The sequence below is a fragment of the Fundulus heteroclitus genome, chromosome 12 (assembly GCF_011125445.2).
Source record: "Fundulus heteroclitus isolate FHET01 chromosome 12, MU-UCD_Fhet_4.1, whole genome shotgun sequence".
NCBI classification, from domain to species: Eukaryota; Metazoa; Chordata; class Actinopteri; order Cyprinodontiformes; family Fundulidae; genus Fundulus; species Fundulus heteroclitus.
The window spans coordinates 30,997,247-31,018,190 of NC_046372.1; the positions used below are offsets into that span (position 1 = coordinate 30,997,247).

General features: G+C 39.8%; 1 protein-coding gene across 1 annotated transcript in view; it reads right to left on the minus strand.

The window, feature by feature from the left end:
• Window positions 1–250: 250 nt before the first annotated feature.
• adgrv1 (adhesion G protein-coupled receptor V1) overlaps window positions 251–20,944 on the minus strand; it is a 153,952-nt gene continuing 133,258 nt past the window's right edge. Inside the window, 4 exon segments of the mRNA XM_036144433.1 lie at window positions 251–680; window positions 6,821–6,998; window positions 10,034–10,219; window positions 18,972–19,093. Coding sequence (XP_036000326.1) covers window positions 562–680; window positions 6,821–6,998; window positions 10,034–10,219; window positions 18,972–19,093 — 605 coding nt within the window. The 3' untranslated portion in view covers window positions 251–561.

Here is a 20,944-nt window from a genome sequence, read left to right on the forward strand (position 1 = left end):
TTTAATCAAACGGTCATCCTTTACACCCTAAAGATCCTTGCAGATGCCTCATGTGTGCAGGACCGGTATGTGAAATTCCTCTGGAGAGCTTGTCATCCTGCAAAACCATCCGTCATGAGTGGGTGACACCCTGACCCCCACTGAAAGCTACTTACGTAACCCTCAGGGAGGCCCCGCGCCGTAGGACGAAAACTGTAGCTGCAAGAAGTTCTAGTCTGAGCTGCAAAACTAAAATCAGCACATCTTAATGTTACATATGGGCTACATTATTTATTGAGTGTTACACAACCTCCATCCTCAGCAGCAGAGATTTGTTTGCGTATTAGGTACAAGGATTAATTTAACTCTACAGGAAAAAAATAAAAACCAAGACAACAAAACAAATGTTGTATATTTATGTATACATGTGAACAGCCGTGCGGTAAAAACGATGTACAGTATCAAACACGTATATGAAAATGTATCATTACAAAAAAGAAAGAAAAAAAAAAACTTTTTAGTGCAAAGGTTTTACAATATAAAAATACTGTCTTGTAATGTCTCTGCAGGAAGGGAGAGGTGTTAGAGGTGGGTGTCGGCGATGGGGATCCTCCTCAGCTCCACGATCTGGGAGTTGGTGACGCTGCCTCCATCGTGGCTTCCAGGTATGGACTCGTTATCGCTAACGTTAAGGCCAGTCCCTGAAACACATTTCATGACGTATTAACCAAAACCTGATTAATTGTGCTTTAGCTGCAAAGTGCTGCAATCAGGTGCCCCCACCTATCTTGCGTTGATCACTGACCATATTGCATGAGTGGGGAAAAACATATTTCTGTGTCAGCGGCTTGGTGTGAACCTTTTGTGCCGTTGTGATGTTAAGTAACATGGTCCTTATCATTGAGTACACTGTACTTTACTGTACCCACGGAGTCATGGCAACAAGATGAGAATAGAGCAGGCAGACGGACCCTGAATGAGAACGGGAGCAAGGCAGGAACACTAAGTGACCCTTTTTATGTCAAATGATAAGTTATGTGGCGAGGCTGCTGGTAAAACATTGACAGCCTAATTGAGCAATAAACAGGCTTGGCTGTGATGCACGGAGTTGTCCAGGGCGCTCCTTCAAAATGATTTTTTATTTCTTTTGTAACTTCAACTTGTTATTTTGTTATTTCTGGCTAAGTAGATAAATACAAATGATTCACAAGCCAGTTGTTTATATTTTTGCTACATTTCTGCATTCACAATTTAATTGATTGTTATATAATATGAAAAATACATCAAATTTATTCACCAAATGTTAAGACATATAACTATTTGCTTTACTAGCTTGTGCACTGGTTTATCTGTACATTCTCACATGCATTGTTACTGTTGGTAAAGTTAGCACAACTTCAGTTAAAGTTTTCACTGTTTCTGTTCCTCTGATGCACAATATTTGAAAAGCTTATTTAGAGAGAAAGTCAAATAGTTCTCAGTCAAACTACACATGCATTGAGAGTCCCTGGCAGTCTTTGATATGACCAACATGACTTTGCACCCAGGGTACCGTTTTACTGGGGAGTAACATGTCCACTCATCAAAATACCACTACAACCAGATATATTTAAGATATATCTAGAAATACATTTGAAGGATTCATTTCTGTCCATGTTGATGTTTATGACTTATGGCTAATGGCAATCCAAACTTTTCTCAGAAAATTTGAATGATAGTGTAACTTACTGAGATCTCCACATATGTAATGTATTCTTGCCCTTTTCCCATGATATTTACCAGTTTCTGATGTGTGGTAAACACAACATGTTTTCAGTCAAGTGATTATAAGTAAAAAAAAAAAAAAAAAACATTTTTTCTACTACTACTATGATTATTTGACTGACGAGTGGCAACCCCTTTGTGTTGGGCACATATTTGATACAGGCACGGCTTATCCTACCTTTTTTTAAAACCACAAGTTGCAATTCACAAAACCTTAATTCTATTGGAGAGAAGAGGATAAAAAAGCACAGTAACTGTTTCAAGACAGCAACATATAGAGCAGTTAGGCATATATAGACTGGTTATAACTACTGGGACATATGGACGGGTTATATATACATTGACTGTTTGAAAACTGCAAAATGTGGCGAGCCCCTCCCAGGATATACGGCAGGACTGGCCTATACATGTAAGAACAACCACTGTCGGCCGTGTACGTGCGAAGCTCTGTGTGTTTGCATGTTAATGGTTGACTACCAAATGAAGTGTCTGAAGACCCTCATTACAGCTGTGCTTACTGACCCCTGTCTGGTGTTGCCTCTTATATAACCCCGATTAGCAAATGATCTGTCCTGCAAACCGAGCTGAACTGAAGCTGTACGTTCAGTGAGACACGTCTGAACGCCCAGCGGGGCGGGGCCGGCTGACAAAGTGCGGCATGGATGGACGTCCATATGCCTGTTAAAGCCGGGTTATATACAAACGGTTCAAATAATAAGCCAAGTCCTTCATACTTCTTAATAGCTCAGAGGAGCCAACAGCTTTCCTTGTCCTTAATTAAATGTTGAAACCTTGCGTTTTCTACACTGAACAATAGAAAAGAGGAATTCACGGCGCTGGAGTTTAGGAGTTTACTATTTCTTTCGTGGCACCTAAAAGGCTCTTTAAGGTTCAGCAGAACACTAACCATGGATTTAATGTTATTATCAAACATTTATTTATACAGGTGGTCTTATTGAGCCACAGGTTCTCATTTGCAAGTGAGACGACCGAGATAACCGGGTGAAAAACATGCACTCGTCTCTGTTTCTGAGCTCTGTCATACAGCACACAATAAACAGGAGAGTGGGACACCCTCCGTGTTTTTTTTTTTTAACTCCCTGTAAGACTATCCTCTGGCCCTTCCTGACTTATTAACACCCATTGGTCTCTAAAATCCAAAACCTGCCAGGAAGGACTTCTAATTTGACTATCGCCATGGCTACAGGTGTCGTTTTACTGATGCTGGATAGCCCCGTCTCAAACAAGATAAAACCTTAAGTGTATTACAAAAAAAATAAACACACAAAAAAAAATTCTGTGTCCAAAGCAGGTCCACGGTGTAAATGCATTTAATTTGAAATGTTTGATATCTAATCAGTAACATTTTGTTTTACTTAAAGGTTCCTTCATCTTTCCAGACCTAAAAACGGTATGTTCAACATGAGCGGACAAACACATTACTCTTTAGCGAACAATCAGGTGGATCCTTTCCCATTACACATCCCTTCAGGACAGGCAGCGGGAGAGATTTTTTTTTTTCCATGAACGTGAAACCAAAGCTGAGTGGGAGTTCATGCCAGAACTCAGATTCGATAAAGAGCAAAAGAGACGATTGTGTATGTAGCAATAAAAAACAATATAATGACTAGAAATGCTGCAAGAAATTATCCAATTTATCACTTGCTCAGGTAGTCGGGAAGGTTGGAAATCCAATCTCTTGCAGATCACTGAGTAGACAAACACCTAAGAGCTACTGGGCTACAGTAACCTCAACGCTCTTTACTGTGTGCGTTGTAACTGAGGGAAGAAGACTCAAATATAGCTATTTTCAGTAACAGCAAAGTATTTTACAAATTCATAGGAAGCAGAGAGGTTTAAGAAGCTATTTCAAGACATGCTATTTCTTTAGGCAGACATGTCTGCTGTTCATTCAGGCTGCAAGATAAAGAGAAAGCAAGGCTGGCAGAAGATAACAGGAAGGCTGAACAGAGCACAGAAGTCACTCCATGTAATCCTTCTGGGCCTTCACCCTCTGTCATAGAACATGGTGGAAATGGAAATCCTGGCAGCCAACTGGAAAGAACAGGGGAAACCAGTTTTTCAGCAGCTCCCTCTTTTCCAGAAACAAAATTACATCACAATCTGTTCCTAATATACATAATTAATGACCGCTTATGGTGGAAAGGCTAGGTTAGATACTGTCTTTTTATCAGAATGTTTTATTGTTATTATTTCATAATTATTAAAGAGAAACAGCGATCGGTAGTGATGCTTATTGGTAGGTAAAAGTAATCCCCTCAAAAAACTATGATTAATGAGTTTATTTGCATTTAAAACGACCCTAGTTTAAATTTAAGTTAAATCTTTTGAAGTCACAAGGTTTATTGATGCTGTCCCATTATATTTAAAAACCCAGATTTGCCTTAAACACAGCCCGGTCATTTAAAGGTCACAGATTTTGTGGCCAACTCAGTGGCGGACAGCATTGAGTAGTAAATGTAGAATTCTGCAATAAATATGTGCAACCACCTGAAACAGCAACAACAGAGTGTCTGAAACTGAAACGTGTGCTTAGGTTGTCTCAGTAGCTATTACCAAAACATGAGCATCAGCTTGGTTGATATAATATTTAATAAACCTAGTATTGCAATCCCAGAATATAATAAGAATATAATATAATAAGAATAATTTATTGGAATAACTTATGATCAGTCTAATTAGTTAGGTTTTTAAATTTTGTTTTTATATAATTTATGATATATATATATATATATATATATATATATATATATATATATATATATATATATATATATTATAATCGGAATGATTACTTTGTTAGAGATTGTAAGGGAAAATACTGATAGTCACTATCTGGATACAGCCAATTCTGACCTAGAAGACTACCATAAATAAAACTAACTTCTTCAAACCACAACTTGGTGGCGACCTGTGGATTTTCCAGCGTGATACAGCACTGTGTCACAAAGTAAAGGTGGAAATCAAGTGGCTAAACAATGTAGAGTTGTAGATCAGTTCTTAAAAAGCAGACGAGAAAACAGATCAACAAACTCCTGATGAACTTTGAGCTATAACAGGATGAGAAGGGCTCACCACAAGTCAGGCTCCAGCCCAGATATTAATATCAAGCGTGTGAGAGTGAGGAGCAGACGCGACACAGAACATTTCAGGAGAGAGCCAGAAACTCTTTGCGACAAATGACCTTCACATCCTCAACCTGATGATTTTCTTTCAGGTTTGTGAAAAAAACACCGCTCACGGATAAACCTCACAATGTCTGCTCGCTTGTTTTGTCCTGAGCTCATGAAATAGCAGTTTCCATGGTATCAGAGAAGCATGAACTCAGCAGAGGAATACAGATCAGAGCTCTTCCTAATAGACCAATCGATGGAACTGATACCGTGTGAATGGCCAGAAGGTAATACTAAAAGGTACCAATGTTTTTGGCACCACAACGTTTTTACTATGCAGCTCTCCTCCAGTCTGAGTTCATGTGGTTTAACAGATTGTATTTTACAAAGGGCATTGGGTTTCTGAATGACTGCACTTACGAAACAAGTGATGTTGAAGGTGAAACTCTTGGGTGCTCAAATAACCATTTCCTGAAGCACATTCAAGTGACACTTGGGCAAATTAAACATTGTACTTTGTTCCAGCTTTTATGGTAAGTTCCGTGAGACAATTCTGCACAGACAGAAACCAATGATCGACCATTAGAGCACCAGCAGGTAATCTGAGCAGCACTGCTATAATACTAACCTGGAGGGGCCCTATGGCATCTATGGAAACCGAGTCTAAATCACAGACCTGTGGTCCGCACAGCCTGCACACTCCAACAGAACGACATCCAGTACAGTAAAAAGTAAGAACACATCCTCGCATCGAGGAAGCAAGCGTTAACATTGATGTTGCTATTTCTTCCGTGTTGTCCAATCTACCTAATATTGTTTCATTAAAAGAACATCAGAGAACGGCTCTGAAAGCTTTTGTTGGTGGAAATTATGTTTTCGCCCTTCTCCCGACCGGATTTGGCAAGTTTTGTTTTCCGGGGCCCGTCCGTGTCGGAGCGGTTAGCGGTTAGCGGTTAGCACAAACCATATTAGGAGGCCTTTAGTCCTCGACGCGGTCGACTCCGACCCGCAGCGCTTTGCCGCCTGTCTTCCCCCCTCTTCCTGTCAGCTCACTGTCAATAAAACGCGTGCCACTAGAGCCGTAAACACATTTCAAAAAAAAAGTTTTGTTTTTTCCTGCGTCGCTCTCATCAGCGTCACGGGTTAGCTTCGGTGTGAGTGGTTGAAATAGCACGTCGATAAAGATGACAGACAAGTGGCTTATCCAATCATATGCAAGGATTTTTGATAAGGCCCAGCCTTCAAAAAAGGCAATTCCTATGGAGAGGTCCCAGATGGATGAGTGGAGTGAAAGTCATCTGGCTAGGGTCAGGTTATGGGGATGGTCAGAGGAGACCAAAGTTGAACTTTTTGCCCTACAGTCAAAACCCTGTGAGGCAGAAAACTAGTAATCCATACAAGCCTGAACACACCTTGTGCAAAGTGAAACATGGTGATGGCGGGAAAACAAAAATCTGTTAGAATATTCGAAAGACTTTGGACCTGACTGGAAATTTACCTTCCAGTAGAAAAATGACATTTACCATACAGGTAGAACTACGATGGAAGAATTTACATTAAAGCATACTCATGTCCCAAAGCCCAGATCTAAGTTAAATTAGGAATCTGGAGGTAAAACACAGACAGTTTGTAGTTGTTTTGAAGAGAAAAACGTGAAAAGGTTCAGGGTGTCTCATATCCTTCAACAGGTAGGTCTACTGTCATATTCCTAGTTTAAGACAACCCAATAAAACCTCTAATATTCTGTAACCACATCGTCAGAACAATCTGGAGGCTAATTCAATGTTGGATAGTTTATCACAATTCTAAGAATATATACATACAACCTTCTGTGAAGATAAACGGGATGCTTGGGCACTGGAGGGTAAGAGCTGATGTGTCGAAGACGGGAAAATGGTAGAAACGTCAGCAGAGATTTGAGGCTATTAGGTAATTATTCTCACCAGTTTTTAAGGCAAATATGAGGTCATCAAAGTCCTGCGACTCCTCGTCTGTGGCGACCAGGTTGGTGTTGATGAAGCTTCCCTCTGTGGTGTACGCCTCCATCACAGGGCTTGGTTTAAACGCGCTGGCCGGCTGAATACTGGTCCGCAGTGACGATCGCTCCCAGTCAGCTGAAATCTAAGAGATATCCACATAATCTTTAATAAGGTGCCTTTACCTTTAATGAAGGAGGCAAGTAAAACAATTGTTGACACTGTTGTCACACTTATTAGTACCCTTACGGATTCCTATACAATCAACGTCATTAAAGAATTTTTTTATCTACACTTTGCTCTTTTAACTTGATCAGACAGGTAAGGTGAGGCTTTTATTTAGTAATCCATGATTTTCTGCTTCCCTGGGGTATAAACACGACCTGAGACCGAAATGCACTATTCTTTGTCATTGTTCGAAATGGGAAAGACGGAGAACTGTTTAGGGGAACAGGAGATAAGTTCCCCTAAACTTCCCAAAATCTACTGTCAGAGGAAAAAAAACAAAAAGTTAAAAAACAATGAGAACTGTGCAAGGTTATCTCATGACTACACTCGGTGGAGGAGGTTATTAATGGATGTAAAATTATAATTCCCATAAAGCTCACTGACAAAATACTGCAGCAAAATATGGCATTTTGAAAGAAAAAAACACCCCAAATATTTCATGTACCTCTGACATAAAGCACAGGATAAATAAGTGGACTGTTTTTCTGTCATAGCCCCTTGTTGAAATGCTCAAATCCATATGGTTAAATCACCTAACCCAAAATAAAGCCTTTTTCATTAGTCTCAATCTCAGCCTCCAGACTCAAATCCCATAGAAAAGCTGTGAGCAGATCTGGTGAGAAGAGAAAGTCACAGATTGTGGAAGGAGGAAAGGTTAATGATCCCTGTCCCTGTTGTGAAATGTTATAGAAGACAACGAGCCAAAGGAAATAAGGGGGTGTAGCATATTAACAGCAGGGGAGGCAATAGGTGTTGTGCTAGTCACTCTGTGAAAGAATAATGGATGGATGGACAGTATAAACGGACTCAAACAAAAAATGTTGATTTCTGAAAATGTTTCAATATGTAATTTGTTTACTATTGGAAAAAGCTACATTTATTTTAAGGCTTTTGGCACATCATGACCAGGGTGCATATAAACGCTAAGGCCGCACCCCCTGAACTGCACCGTCTACTTCTCCCTCAATCCCTTCCCTCTGTTTCTACGCCGTCATCCCCGGGCACCTCTGACAGAACCTGGCTAGCAGTACTACGTCTAAGTAGCTTATTGTTCGCACTGATATTAACTCCATTGTTACATCCTCGTTTGTAAGTCGCTTTGAGGGAGGGCAAAGCATCATCCAAAATGCATAAACATTAAACAATGTTGTCTAAAAACATGTGACAAAAAAAAGAAGATATTTTTATTTGATCCACATGACCATTATCTGTCTGTTAAAAGCTACTTCAAAAATATGTCAAATTGCTTATTTTTTCCCCCTCCATAATACTAATCACATTTTTCCAATTACAAATCTGTGTTTAGGTATAAAAAAAAATTAACCTTAGATGGGGCTGTTACAGAAATAAATACCAAGCAAGCGTCCACGTCACATAACGGCGCCGTCTGTCACCCGTGTAATTATGAATGTGATGAGTGAGGGTCACGCAGAGTGCACGCTGGCCAACAGGCAGGGTCAGAGCGCGTCCACAGGGCGAGTTTCGCTCCCTGGGTTTAGGGTTTCATGCTGAATCCATCCAGCATGACAAACCCACTGCTCTGGCACAGCAGAGTGAAAAAAAACAGCCTAATTTGGAGCGTGGCTGGTATTTATTGGAAGATTCTGCCATAGTTATGCCTGAATATAGCAAAACATGGGTAGGAAAAATAGGTATGAGGCGTTAAAGGCAATGTTCTCGTGACAAAAAAGTTCTATATCTGTATAATCTGGATCAGATGACTCCTTCCGTCTTGTTTAACTGCGGCCCGTACAAATGCCTCGTCTGTCCATGACCGTGTGTGTGCGTGCGTGCGTGTTGCACAAGCCTCTAAGCCTCGCTGGGCTCTGACCGGTACAGAACCCCCCTGTGAGGTGAATTAAGCTCTACCAGGCACCCAAACGGTGTCATATCCACCAAACTCACGTCATTTACGGCTCTATCGCGGCAACACAGCAGACGCTCATGGGACTGTCCCATCGAAGCCATGTTTGTCTGTTCTGGTGTTTTGCTTTTTTGTTGCTTTTCCGACCGCGCCGTTGTCAAATCTCAGAAGGCCGGAGTGTGCTCTCATGAATAAAACACGATTATGTGAGGAGGAGAGGCTGAGAAAGAAAAAAAAAAAAAAAAAGGGAGGGTATAGTTCCCAGGAGTCTCGTCCCCTCCTTCTTTTTCACTCCATCTCTCCTTATAGGGCATTCTCCAGGGAAAACTTGCTGAGCAGTTACCACAGAAGGGCTGCGGTCCTGTGTGAACAGAGTGTTTTTTACGTGGGCTCATGTGCAATTTGCCAGTCTGATACAAAGGTCAGAGGAAGACTTGATGTGGGAGTCAGGAAGACCGACGGCTACAATTCAGCGAATACACACTGTAACGAAATAAGCGGTAACGGAAAGGGTGGGTTTGAGCTAGGAAGTGCAACATTTTTGTTCGTGGAGTCGTACTGAACAATAAGCAAATGGAGACATGGCATTGAGGGCATGGGAAAAGGAAACAAAGTGGAGGGAGAGGGAAGTGATAATTTTAAGGAATTATTGTGTTTATATTTTTTTTGCCAAACCAGGCAGACAAATTGACACAACCGGATGCAAATGAGTTGTTGAAATCTCAGAAACATTCGGTTCTGGCTGACTTTCACTGCCATGGAAATTTGTCTTCAAATAATTCTGAACAGTTCAAAACAAACATAACAAAAAAATAAAAACAAAACACAAAGAAATGTTCCAGTTACATGTGGCCTAACATAATTATTGAGGGTGCCAACAGTGCAACACCTATTTTGTTGAAAATAACAAGGTCTTAATATTTTCCCTAAAACTGAATAAATAATTTAAACGAAAAGTCAGTGTGAGCTTGTACTGTTGTATTAAAATATGAACACATTTTAGGGATTTCTACGCATCTTTACAAGGGCTGCCAACATATGTCGATGATGTCGTCTTTTATCCGTTTAGGGTGATAGGCTCTGTATACCTCTTCCATGGCGCTGATCAGGTTCTGTGTTGATTTGCTGATGTCGGCTCCTACAGTTGTTGGCCCGCCGGCCTGAAAGGTCGAGTCAGGGCGATCGTGGCCATTCATCTCCACAGTGTAACTTGCTTTAGTTGGCCAACACAGCTGGTTGTGCATGACGAAGTACACTGCAAACACGTACAAGCCCTGGAGAACAGATAGGAGAAAACCAGCATTAGAAAAACGCAACGCTCACAGCTCTCCTAGAGGCCAGTAAATGTTTATTTTTGCTGCCAAAGAACTACATTAACTACATGGATGCAACGATTAATAATTATAGCTCACAAACACTTGGAGCCACATTTTACCATCCAAACCCTGTTAAAGGGTTACTTCATCTGTGGGTCATGACATCATTGGCATTTGTGCCTCTGCCACGCCCTCGTCATGAACAAGACTTTCTCAGACAACAACACCGGGCTGGGAATTACAGCAAAACACCAGGCTGCCAAATGCCACAAGTCTCTCTGGCATTTCGCAACACTCAACAGCAGATGACGACGGCTGATGCAGACTCAGAGGGCCACGACATACCATAACACAAACTGGCACATGTGCCAGAAAAAGACTACATCCATTCCCATCCATTGACATTATGCAACCTTGAAGTATAATATGGTTGGTTTAAAACGAGAACAATGTTTTTCTCCAGCTTTTACGAGGAACATTTTCGTCTGAGTCTATAATTATTCATCTTAAGACAAATGCTCAACTCTTTTCAAACTGAACCAAACTACATATGTAATTTGGCTGCAGTGAAAGGTAAACAGCAGATAACTCAGGTAGAGTTTTGAAGCTCAGCATATTGGATCTTCTGCTCCTAAGAACACGCTGGCTGGATTGTGTGTTTTATTTAATTAGCAGAAGTAGGGAAATCTGGTTGCTTTCTGAATTGCCACCTTAACATTTAAAAGCTGGATGCTGTGTGTTGGCTACATCTTGATCAATTCACCGCAGACAGAAATCAGGCCATCACATTTGTCCATTTAATGTGCAGCAGCAGCTAGAAACCACGTGAAAACGTCAAAGATTAAATGGGTATGATGCAACAGAGGATATTCTGCATTTTGTTTGTTGAATGTTAATATACAATATATATAAAACCATGCTAAATTCATAGACAATAACCATGATAAAATGTTTTTATTTTTTTTTATTTTTGCTGTTGTACACATCTCCATGGGGAAATAAAAAGTGCAGTCAGTGAAAGTAAGTCTAGGAGCCGTGACTTAAGGTGAACCACAAGGTAATCAGAATCACAGGTCCCCCCCGGAGGCCTCAGACACAGAAAGAAAAACAACTTGGGTAGTTACGGTCAACATTACCAGGAAAAAAACAATAACCTTAACTGGAAACCGCTCATTTATGGGCACACTATGAAACTGCTGCACAACGGCAAACAGATGGAAGATCTCACCGGTCGGGAATTTTTAAATGCAAAACCTAAAATAGAAAAAAAAAAAAAACATCTATGCTATTTAAAAAAAATAACCTTTGATGCTGCTTATTAGCAAAAAAAAACGTAAAAGATTGGACCTTGGATGTTAGTGCAAATGCTCTGTAAAGCAATCGCACTAACATAACTTTCAGCGCATTATATACCTGCTGAATAAGTATATGAACCCACATTTGTGTCATTGAATTAAACACACCTAACAAAAGCTGCCAGCTGTGAATTCGAGTCTGGTGGCGCATGTTATGCTATCTGTATGAGGGTGATTAGCACAGATCATTAGCGAGCCGAGCCGCCTGAAAAACAGGCTTTACAACCATGGGCCTGTTACGTAAGTGTTCTCTGATTATGGAAGAGACGGAAAGCAGGTTCCCGAGCAGAGGACAGAGGACAGGGAAGGTGCCGGAGACAAATATAAGGAACAGGAATGTAAACATTTGGGATGGAGAGTAAAATTGGAAAGCTATAGTGGCTAAAATCTGTTTATAGAAGGGAAAGTGGAAAAGGTTATCTTAGATGTGACGTACGGTGCCTCTTAATCTATTCATACAGCTTGAACTTTTTAACGGAAGTCATGGTACACAAACCTGAATGTTTTTTTGTGTTGAATACAAATGCGTGCACTTTAACACCCCTTCAGTCGGTTCTTTGCACATCAAATTTTTGCTGCGATTACAGCTGCAAGACTTTGGTTTCATGCTGCGCACATTTCTCTTAGTAAAACAGATCACGCTCAGTCACACGTTCATTTCATTTAGATCTGACCAACTTCCCCAGTCCTGCCGAAAAAAAGCTTCCCCACACCGTGGTGACGACACCGTCATGTTTGCGGGCGAGTTGTGTGTTCAGAGGAAGTTTTCTATTACACGCAAAGTTTTACTGTAAATGCGGGAAAAAAAAAAAAAAAGTTCATTTTAATCTCATGCGATCAGAGCGCTTTCTTCGATATGTTTTCTGTGTCCTCCTCATAGTTTGTGTCTCTTTCTTACAAGGACTTTGTTTTTGCCACTCTTTCAGGCTAGACTTATGAAATGCACAGCAAGCTGTTGCAGGCGGACTGTCTCACCTGAGCTGTGGACGCCTGCAGCTCCTCGACTTTTTATGGGCCTTCTAAGTGTTTCTCTGAGAAATGCTCTCCTTGTCTTACTTGTCAGTTTAGGCGGACGGCCGTTATCTTGGCGGCTCATTGCGCTTTTTTTTTTTTTATTTCCTGATGATGATTCATCATTGCTCTGTGATATGTTAAAAGCTTTGGATATTATTTTAAAACCAAACCCTCTTTGAAAACCTCTCCATTACATGCCTCAGTAGTTTTGTGATGCTGCTTCGTCACTGATCACCTCCAACATCTGAGACCTTCACAGAGCAGCTGGATTTAGAATGAGGTTAAACTATACAGACATGGACTCCGTTTAGTTATCAGGCAACAGGTTGCAAGGGATTTCATTTAAGGGTGTCGGAGGAAAGAGGGCTGAATACAAATGCACTTTCCAGATTTTAATTTGTAAAAAAATAAAAGACAAAACTTTGTTTTTATATCCATATCCCAGTCAGGCGCTGCTTTGTTCTGGTCTATCCTATAAAACCCAAGAAAATACATTAAGGTTTGTGTTTGCAATGTGACAAAATATTAAAAAACTACAAAAAAAAACAACAAGTGATTTTAATCACTTGACACCAATCGTTGGATGGTTGATGACATATATAAATACCAACTCTGTCAAAGAGCTTTTTCATGTGTGTGAAATCATTTCTACGCTTATGCATGTTCTTATAAACTGGATGCTTCAGCGGTCAGGGACTCAGGATATTGCTGTTTGCTAAAAATGACCACACATAGGATATCTGTTATCCTATTTATAGACCAAGATTAAATAAGGAAGAGTGGGCAGGTGATATATCATTATGAAAACTGTTGTCGTTTCAGGGTTGTTTGTAGTTTTGACGGTTGCCGGCATAAGGAGGAAAGGTTTATAGGCAGAACAAGAAGATAATGAGGAGTGCTGCTGTGGAGATCTGATTATCGTCCTCTAATTCAGCCTGGGTGAAGCACAGATGCACGGTTGAAAAACAGAGCGGAAGGAGGAATGAAGAAATGCAGCCTTTAGATTTAAAGGTCAGTTATTCTCGGCATAACTTTGAATGCGATCAGCTTTATCAGCTCAGTACCATTAAATCTGCTGCTGGAGACCCCTCCTCCTTTCCACTTTGCTTGGTACACAGAGTTCTGGATCCTCTGCAACACCAGTGCACCCGTGCACAGCTGTAACATCTGCAACTCTTTAATAATGTTTTCCGCAATTAGCAGCAGGGAGGTGTGCCTCGCAGCTACACGAACCGCAACTGCGAGGTAAATATGGAAAACTCTTCTAATGGAAAGTTCGCCGCGCGGAGAAAACAAGAACCGCGCTGCAACACGTTGCAGCTGTGACCTACACTCTTTTATAACTTCCCACCACACAATGGAAACTGTGAGATTGTGAATTTAGAAGCGGCGAGTTGAATAATGATGCGGACAGAATGTGGTTGTCTGTTCATTTTTACAGGGAAATATTCACCCTTGCTTTTGCATACTACATTTATTAACTGTGTGCGTGTGATTGATCTTTGTGCTTTTGATGTAAACAAATATCAGATCTATTTGTTCTTCATTCGGTCTCTAATTTGTCCCAAAGTCAAAAACTTTAGCAGTATCCTCCTCGAGCTGCATAAATGAAGTTATCTGCTTAAAATGTACATGAGCACGACACAAACACATCTAATAAGACCCTCTCTTTGTACATTGCAGCAGCATCTCGGCAGAATCCCTCACTTATTTTACTTTTAATCAATAAGCTTTGGGGTTTTTCACCTATTTCTACTCTTATAAAGCCTTCCTTATTAGTGTTGCACACTTCAGAGGCCTGGGTCAACGCATTTTTGAAGCTGTAGTGTTGGTGCCTGGGCCAAAAAAAAAATAAATCAATTGCATAAGTTTAGCTGTACCAGGAACATATATGTTTTCTTTTCTTTTACAGAACACTTTAGTTAGAGAGGTTGCCTACATCTTGATGCTGGAGGGTGACCTGCCTGAAGAGAAGGGCAAACTGAATCTAAAGGGACTCTATTAACCTGGAATGAACTCTTTAAATGTTTTTTTTTTTTTTTTTTTTATTTCAGCTATGTGCTAAAGTGTCCCTAAGTGCATCCATGTATGTCTCTGTCAGTGGTAGGAAGAGTAAAGGTGGATGATTAAAAGTGCTCAGAAGGCTTTAGTCAAACGTGGCAGACAGGTCAGGGATGCAGCTTTGGAAAAGTTTAAAGCAGTGATATTGTAAAAAAAAAATAAAAAATAAAAATACAAAGCTTTGACAAGCTCATAGAAAACTGGCAACATTTCAAAGAGTATCACATCTTATCATCTGAAGAACGTTGCCACAACACAACAGTTTCTCTTCCAGTCCAAGCAGAGGTCACACTTTTTATATCTTGTAGAACAAATTATTGCAGTGCTCTGCTTTCTGGACTTCTTAAAAAGCTGTAGCTCCATTACAGACACTTCATAGTTCGGCTGTCAGAATGCTGACAAGGGCCAGCAAGTTAGCTCCAAGACTGATTTTACAGTCTCCGCATTGGCTACCTGACCACTTTAACAATACATTTTAAAGGTGCTCTTGTTGGTATTTTAAAAGGTTAATCCTCTTATCCCAGCCGTATCATATTTGCTTGTATCCTTAATGCCCTGCAACACCTGTCAGGTCTTTTTAAAAGAACCAAAACAAAAAAGAGACTAATAAAGCGTGTTCAGGCGTCTTTTTTTGTCTTGCTGTGGAACAGCCTTCAATTGACAATCTTGATGTTTTTCAAAGCAAACCAAAGACATGTAGTCAGTCCAGCTTTTATTTTAAGGTTATAGATATTTATATAGATATTTCCTATCTCTTTTGCTTCTTTGTGTTTTTCAGTGTTAGTTGATAACAATTATAGCAACTTTATATATATTATTTATTCATGTTTTATCATTACTACTAATAATGTAAGCAAGAACTGTCATATATTTGTAATACTTTTGTAACTAATTTTACTATTTGGGTTTTTAGAGTTGTTAGGTTGTTTCTAACCTGTTGGGTTAAACTTGGTTGCATGAAAAGTGCTCTATAGATAAAAATCTGAATGAATCATTGATGACAAAACTGCAAACATGGAGTGTACCCTTAAACGAGCCATTTCCCCACAGAGAAACATGGTGGCTGCTGTGTCATGCTGTGGGTGTACTTTTATTTAGCGAGGACAGGGAAGTTGATTGGTTGATAGACGGAGCTACGTACAGATCAGTACTGCTAGAAAAGCAGTTAGAGGCTCTTGGAAGTGTTGTGATGGGGACAACAAAAACAAAGAAAAGGTTAAAAAAGGATTAATACTTTTCAAGGCTCTGAATGACTGAGTTTGTTTTTACCTTCTGTCACAGTAATATTTCTGCCCATGTTTATAGAAACAGCAGATTTAGCAGTTAGTCAAACGGTCTTCAACCAAAAAATGCACAAAATAGGACATCTGATAGTCACTGGCCACACGGACACACGGTCAGGGACCTAGCAGAGGAGCTTCAGCTTGCTAGTGAGCTGATGAAAGTGTCCACATGATGTCAGAGAATAAGACAAACCTTGCGGGAGCTCACAAACAAATGCTAAGTGCGACATCGGCTGTTGGCGCTGACATCACTTCTCTTCATTAGTCACCGTGCCAACAGGGCCAGCTTACTTCGCTCGGGCGCTGTTGTCTTTCACACGTGGATGCCACATATCACCGCGGGTCACCACGGACCTGCTACTGTGCACTTTACAACTAAACGGTGACTTAGAGACTTTACCAGAGGTAGCAAACATTTAATGGAAAATCCACTACTAAAACGAAAGAGAAAAATGTGAGGAAAAAAGCAGAACAGACAATTTTCTAAATAATTATTTAAAAAGGCTGTTTGCTCCATCTAGAACATTATTGAAATGAGGTTGCTAAGGGAAAAAGGTACACAATCTCTTTTATAGTAGTTTCTATATAAGAAAATGGGTCAGTCTGCAAGAACCATTCAAATACTGCAGGTTTCTATGTGAGCTGGATCTTTGCTCAAGATATGTGACCGAGGGAGGCAAAGAAGTGAGTCTTTACAGTTTTTGCTTTGTATGCAAAAGCCATGTCTCCCCCTTTTAAAAGAAAACTGTTACCTCGCTCTACTCTACCTCCAAGTGAACACATAAAAGTCGCTGATAAAGAGTAAATGAGAATAAAAATACAAAACTGCTTTTATGAAATCCTCCTAATCTGCCTTCAGATCTGAACGTTCAGCTGCGCTATGAACTGATGGTCAGGCTCATTAAAGAAAGATCACATCAACAGGAACTGTTTTTTTTTTTTTTTCATTTGTGGCGTCAACATGTGGGCAATGTTTGGTAAAACTAAAGAGAACTTGGTTCCAACACTTGTTGCTAAGCCTAGAATCTGGCATTAGATTGAAAGTGAAACTTGTGGTGGACGTAATAGGAGCTGAAGAGCGCTCCTTGAAGCCTGATGTGTCAAACATCACTATGTTATTGTTTTTCTCAATTCCTATTTCAGTCCGGAATCATATTGATGATACTCAGGTAAAAAATAAAATACTGACTAATAGTTTGAATTAAGAAAACTATATTTCTAAATGAGGTCTTTACAAGCCGTTGTCTGTTTCTTCCTCCTCGTTCTACTCCTCAGGGAGCTTTCATACTCCATTACCCATGATGAGATGTGCACTGCCTTCTTCAAGTGCCTCCAAATACCAAAGCTCATCCGTGCTCCATGCTGACTGTAAATGCTGTGGTGCGGTCTTAGTCTGACATGAGCGGGGCCATAGGAACCAGGTTCCAGGTGGTGTTGCTAGGGGGTGCCCAAACTTTTTGTTACATGGTCCAAAATTGTCAAATCAAAAGTACTCGAGGGCCAAGAAATATAATAAAAATAATAATTTAAATTGTTTTTTTTACGTAATCAGCAAAATATGATCATGCAATATTTTATTTAATTATTTTTTCTGTAGGAGAAGAGACGCATGAATCATTGTAGATCGACAACTTAAAAAGGGTTTTGCACATGCTCCTTTTTAAAAGATGGTCATTCAGGTTGTTAATTGTTTTGCTAATTGGATGACCATCTCAATCGAAAAAACAAAACACCAATTTACTGTCAAGTCTTAGCGATGAGAACAGCATTCAGGTCAGTGAAAAGGGTGGCTGTATTTAGTCAGTTTTATTAAACGAGTTGAAAGCAGAATTGTGCACCAAAGTCTGCTTTTGAGCAGAAGTCATTGGACAGAGAATGCAAAAGGTGGGGTAACTAAAAGATGAATACTTTGCACGGTACGTAAGATTTTCAATTGCAAGAAGATTTTAACCTGTCTGGAATCATTTTGCTCTCATTAAAAATAAAAAAAAACATCTACATCAACCACCTGTGCTTTTGAGCCAATTATTGAACTGCAGTCCACAAAATTAGTCCAGGGGCCGCAAATGGTCCCCGGGCAGCACTTTGGACACCCCTACTTTATAGCGTGTTTACTGAAACTGTTACATTAAATGGTAAATGGATTTTACTTGTATAGTGCTTTATCAAGTCCGACGACCCCAAAGCGCTTTACACCACATGTCAGTCATTCACCCATTAACACCCTGACGGTGGTGAGCTATGTTAGTAACCACAGCTGCCCTGGGGGCAGACTGACAGACATTAAGTCAAAACAGTCTGACAAACGAAATGTAATGCTTTACGCTGATCTGTAATATACTGTACTCTGAGTGGTACAGTCGCCATGAAGCATTTTGTTAAAAGACCCTACATGCAATTCAGATTTGCATAAGTTCACACAAACAAGTGTGTGCATGATGCATAACATTGCAGTTTTCCAGTTTTAAGTACAAGCTTTTTTCTTTTCTAACCCTTTAAAATAAGTGAAGAACAGAATCAGTGTGAAGACTTGGATGCATATGAGGAACCAGAGGCGATTTAAAAGATGACCATGAACACAAAAACAAAGAGGAAATGTAGGCCGCAGCAACACTGAAATATGACGCAGTGAAAAGAACGATTCTCCCTGCTCTCCCGAGGAACTCCTGGTCTTTGAAGCCAGGAATCAAAGTAGGAGGATGTTGTCTTCTCCTACCCTCTACCCCACTCATAAATAGGTCAAACATCTGCAACCCATGCACATAGAAGCGTACAGACGGAAGGGAAAAAAAGAAGTCTTACTCAGAGCCAGGAAAAAAAATACATATTTGTTTTCAAACCTTTGTAAATTCACACCAAGGACTTTAATCTTGTTTTAGGTTTTACGGAGCCCAATTGCGGTACAATAAACTTTACGACACAAAGCTGCTAGTGGGTGGTTTTTGTAATCGGCATATCAGCGGGGATGCAAATAACAAAACGAGAAAGGGATCTTACCAGCAGGCAGTTAAAGATGACGTAGAGGATGAGCATCCACAGGTACCTGTAGCCCATGTGGAGTCCTGCCCACAGCCAGACCAGCGAGATGAGCAGAAACAGGTAAAGGACCAGCGGCACCTCTGGAACACAAAGGAAACATGAAATTAGCTTTAAAAATCTTATCAGTTGAATAACAATAAAAAAGTAACCACCTGAAAGCATAGTATACAACGTGAGGCTATTTGTTTTATGAAGACTGTAAAGTCCAGCTGATTAGCAGCTTGCTGGCTGGATTCCAGGTTCCTAATCAAAGTGCACATGGGAATGTTCTTTTTGGAGCCCAGCCATGCACATCACTGCTGTTTATGAACAAAAAATGGACACAATTCTTTTCTTTCAGATCAGCAACAAGAGTTATCTGCCTGAGGTTTTGAATGATCTAACCTGTCTACGCTATGTCACTTTTCTGTAATCCCGCAATAAGGATCAGAAATGAGTAAACGGACATTAAACATTGTTGTTTGTTTTATTAATAGAATGTTTAAATGTTAAATTTGTTAAATATAAATTGTTGAATTTCTTTGCTGGACAAATCCGTTTATTAGAAAGTGCCTTTGCCTCAAGAGTTTAACAAAGTTCTCTTTTTCTACTTTAAACCATGTGTAAAAACATGATGACATAAAGCCTCATATGAATGCAGAAAGCTGAAAAGTTTTACAGGAGTTACAAACTTTAAAGCACCTCATTGCACATATAGCTGAAATGGTAGCTTTTACAAGTGGTATAAAAGTGGCACACAGTAGATGAAGCATGGAGATCCAGCTTGAAGCGTCGAACAGTGAAGGGCCGACACGCAGTGAGAGCACTTAAATGACCCGAGCCGCACAAAGAGCTGCCTCTTCACGTCACGTGTGAGCCTCATCTGCCGAGCATCTGTGTCATCATTAATATGGCCGAGTGAAAACGATGTGGGGATACTGATGGTTTTGAAAAATTTGATTTGATTATCAGAACAGAGAAAAATAATTTTTTTTTTTAGATCCTTTTAGTATTTTCATGGTCAATTTATGGAAAATATGCTACTATGGACACTGCACTACACTTGCATAACTGCACATTTACACATTTGCACATATGCTTCATGCTGCTGAACCAATGAAGCCACAAAATGGACTCTGAAATGCTGAAGCCACAAATAGACTATTGCTTACAGTGTTACATTGTTTTTTCATCTCAATTGTTTACATAAATCGCTGCTGCATCTTTATCCTGAAAAATAGTGCAATCTACTGTGATTTCTAGAGTGATTCTTTTCAAGCTGTATGCAAACGAAATTTCGTTCTGTACGCACTTTGTGCATACAAAATGACAATAAAGATATCTATCTATCTATCTATCTATCTATCTATCTATCTATCTATCTATCTATCTATCTATCTATCTATCTATCTATCTATCTATCTATCTATCTATCTATCTATCTATCTATCTATCTATCTATCTATCTATCTATCTATCTATCTATCTACTAACGTGTATGAGGTCAAGTAGAAATAAAACGAGCTTTGGCATGCTTTTGTCATTCAGATCGTGAAAGGGGAGTCTCATATCTCCATGTGTGACAACAGCTGCCTTTAAAGAAAGCAGAGACTGCCAGTTTTATATCAGGAAAACCTGCATAATGAGCCTCTTAACGTATTCACAGATGAAATAAAGATGATCTGAAACTGTTGTGAAATTGTTCTTACTGCACGGCAAAAACGGAACTAAAAATAAGTAAAATGTTCTTAAAATGAGTGTATTTACCCTTGATTTGAGCACGTAAGTAAGATGATTTGCCAATGCAATGAGATTTCTCCACCTAAAATAGGAACAACTCATCTCTATCACCTTATTTCAAGTGCAGGATGTCTAATTATCTTGTTTTAGGGGTCAAAATACTCATTCCATTGACAAATAATCTTATTTAACGGCTCAAATCAAGGGTAAAT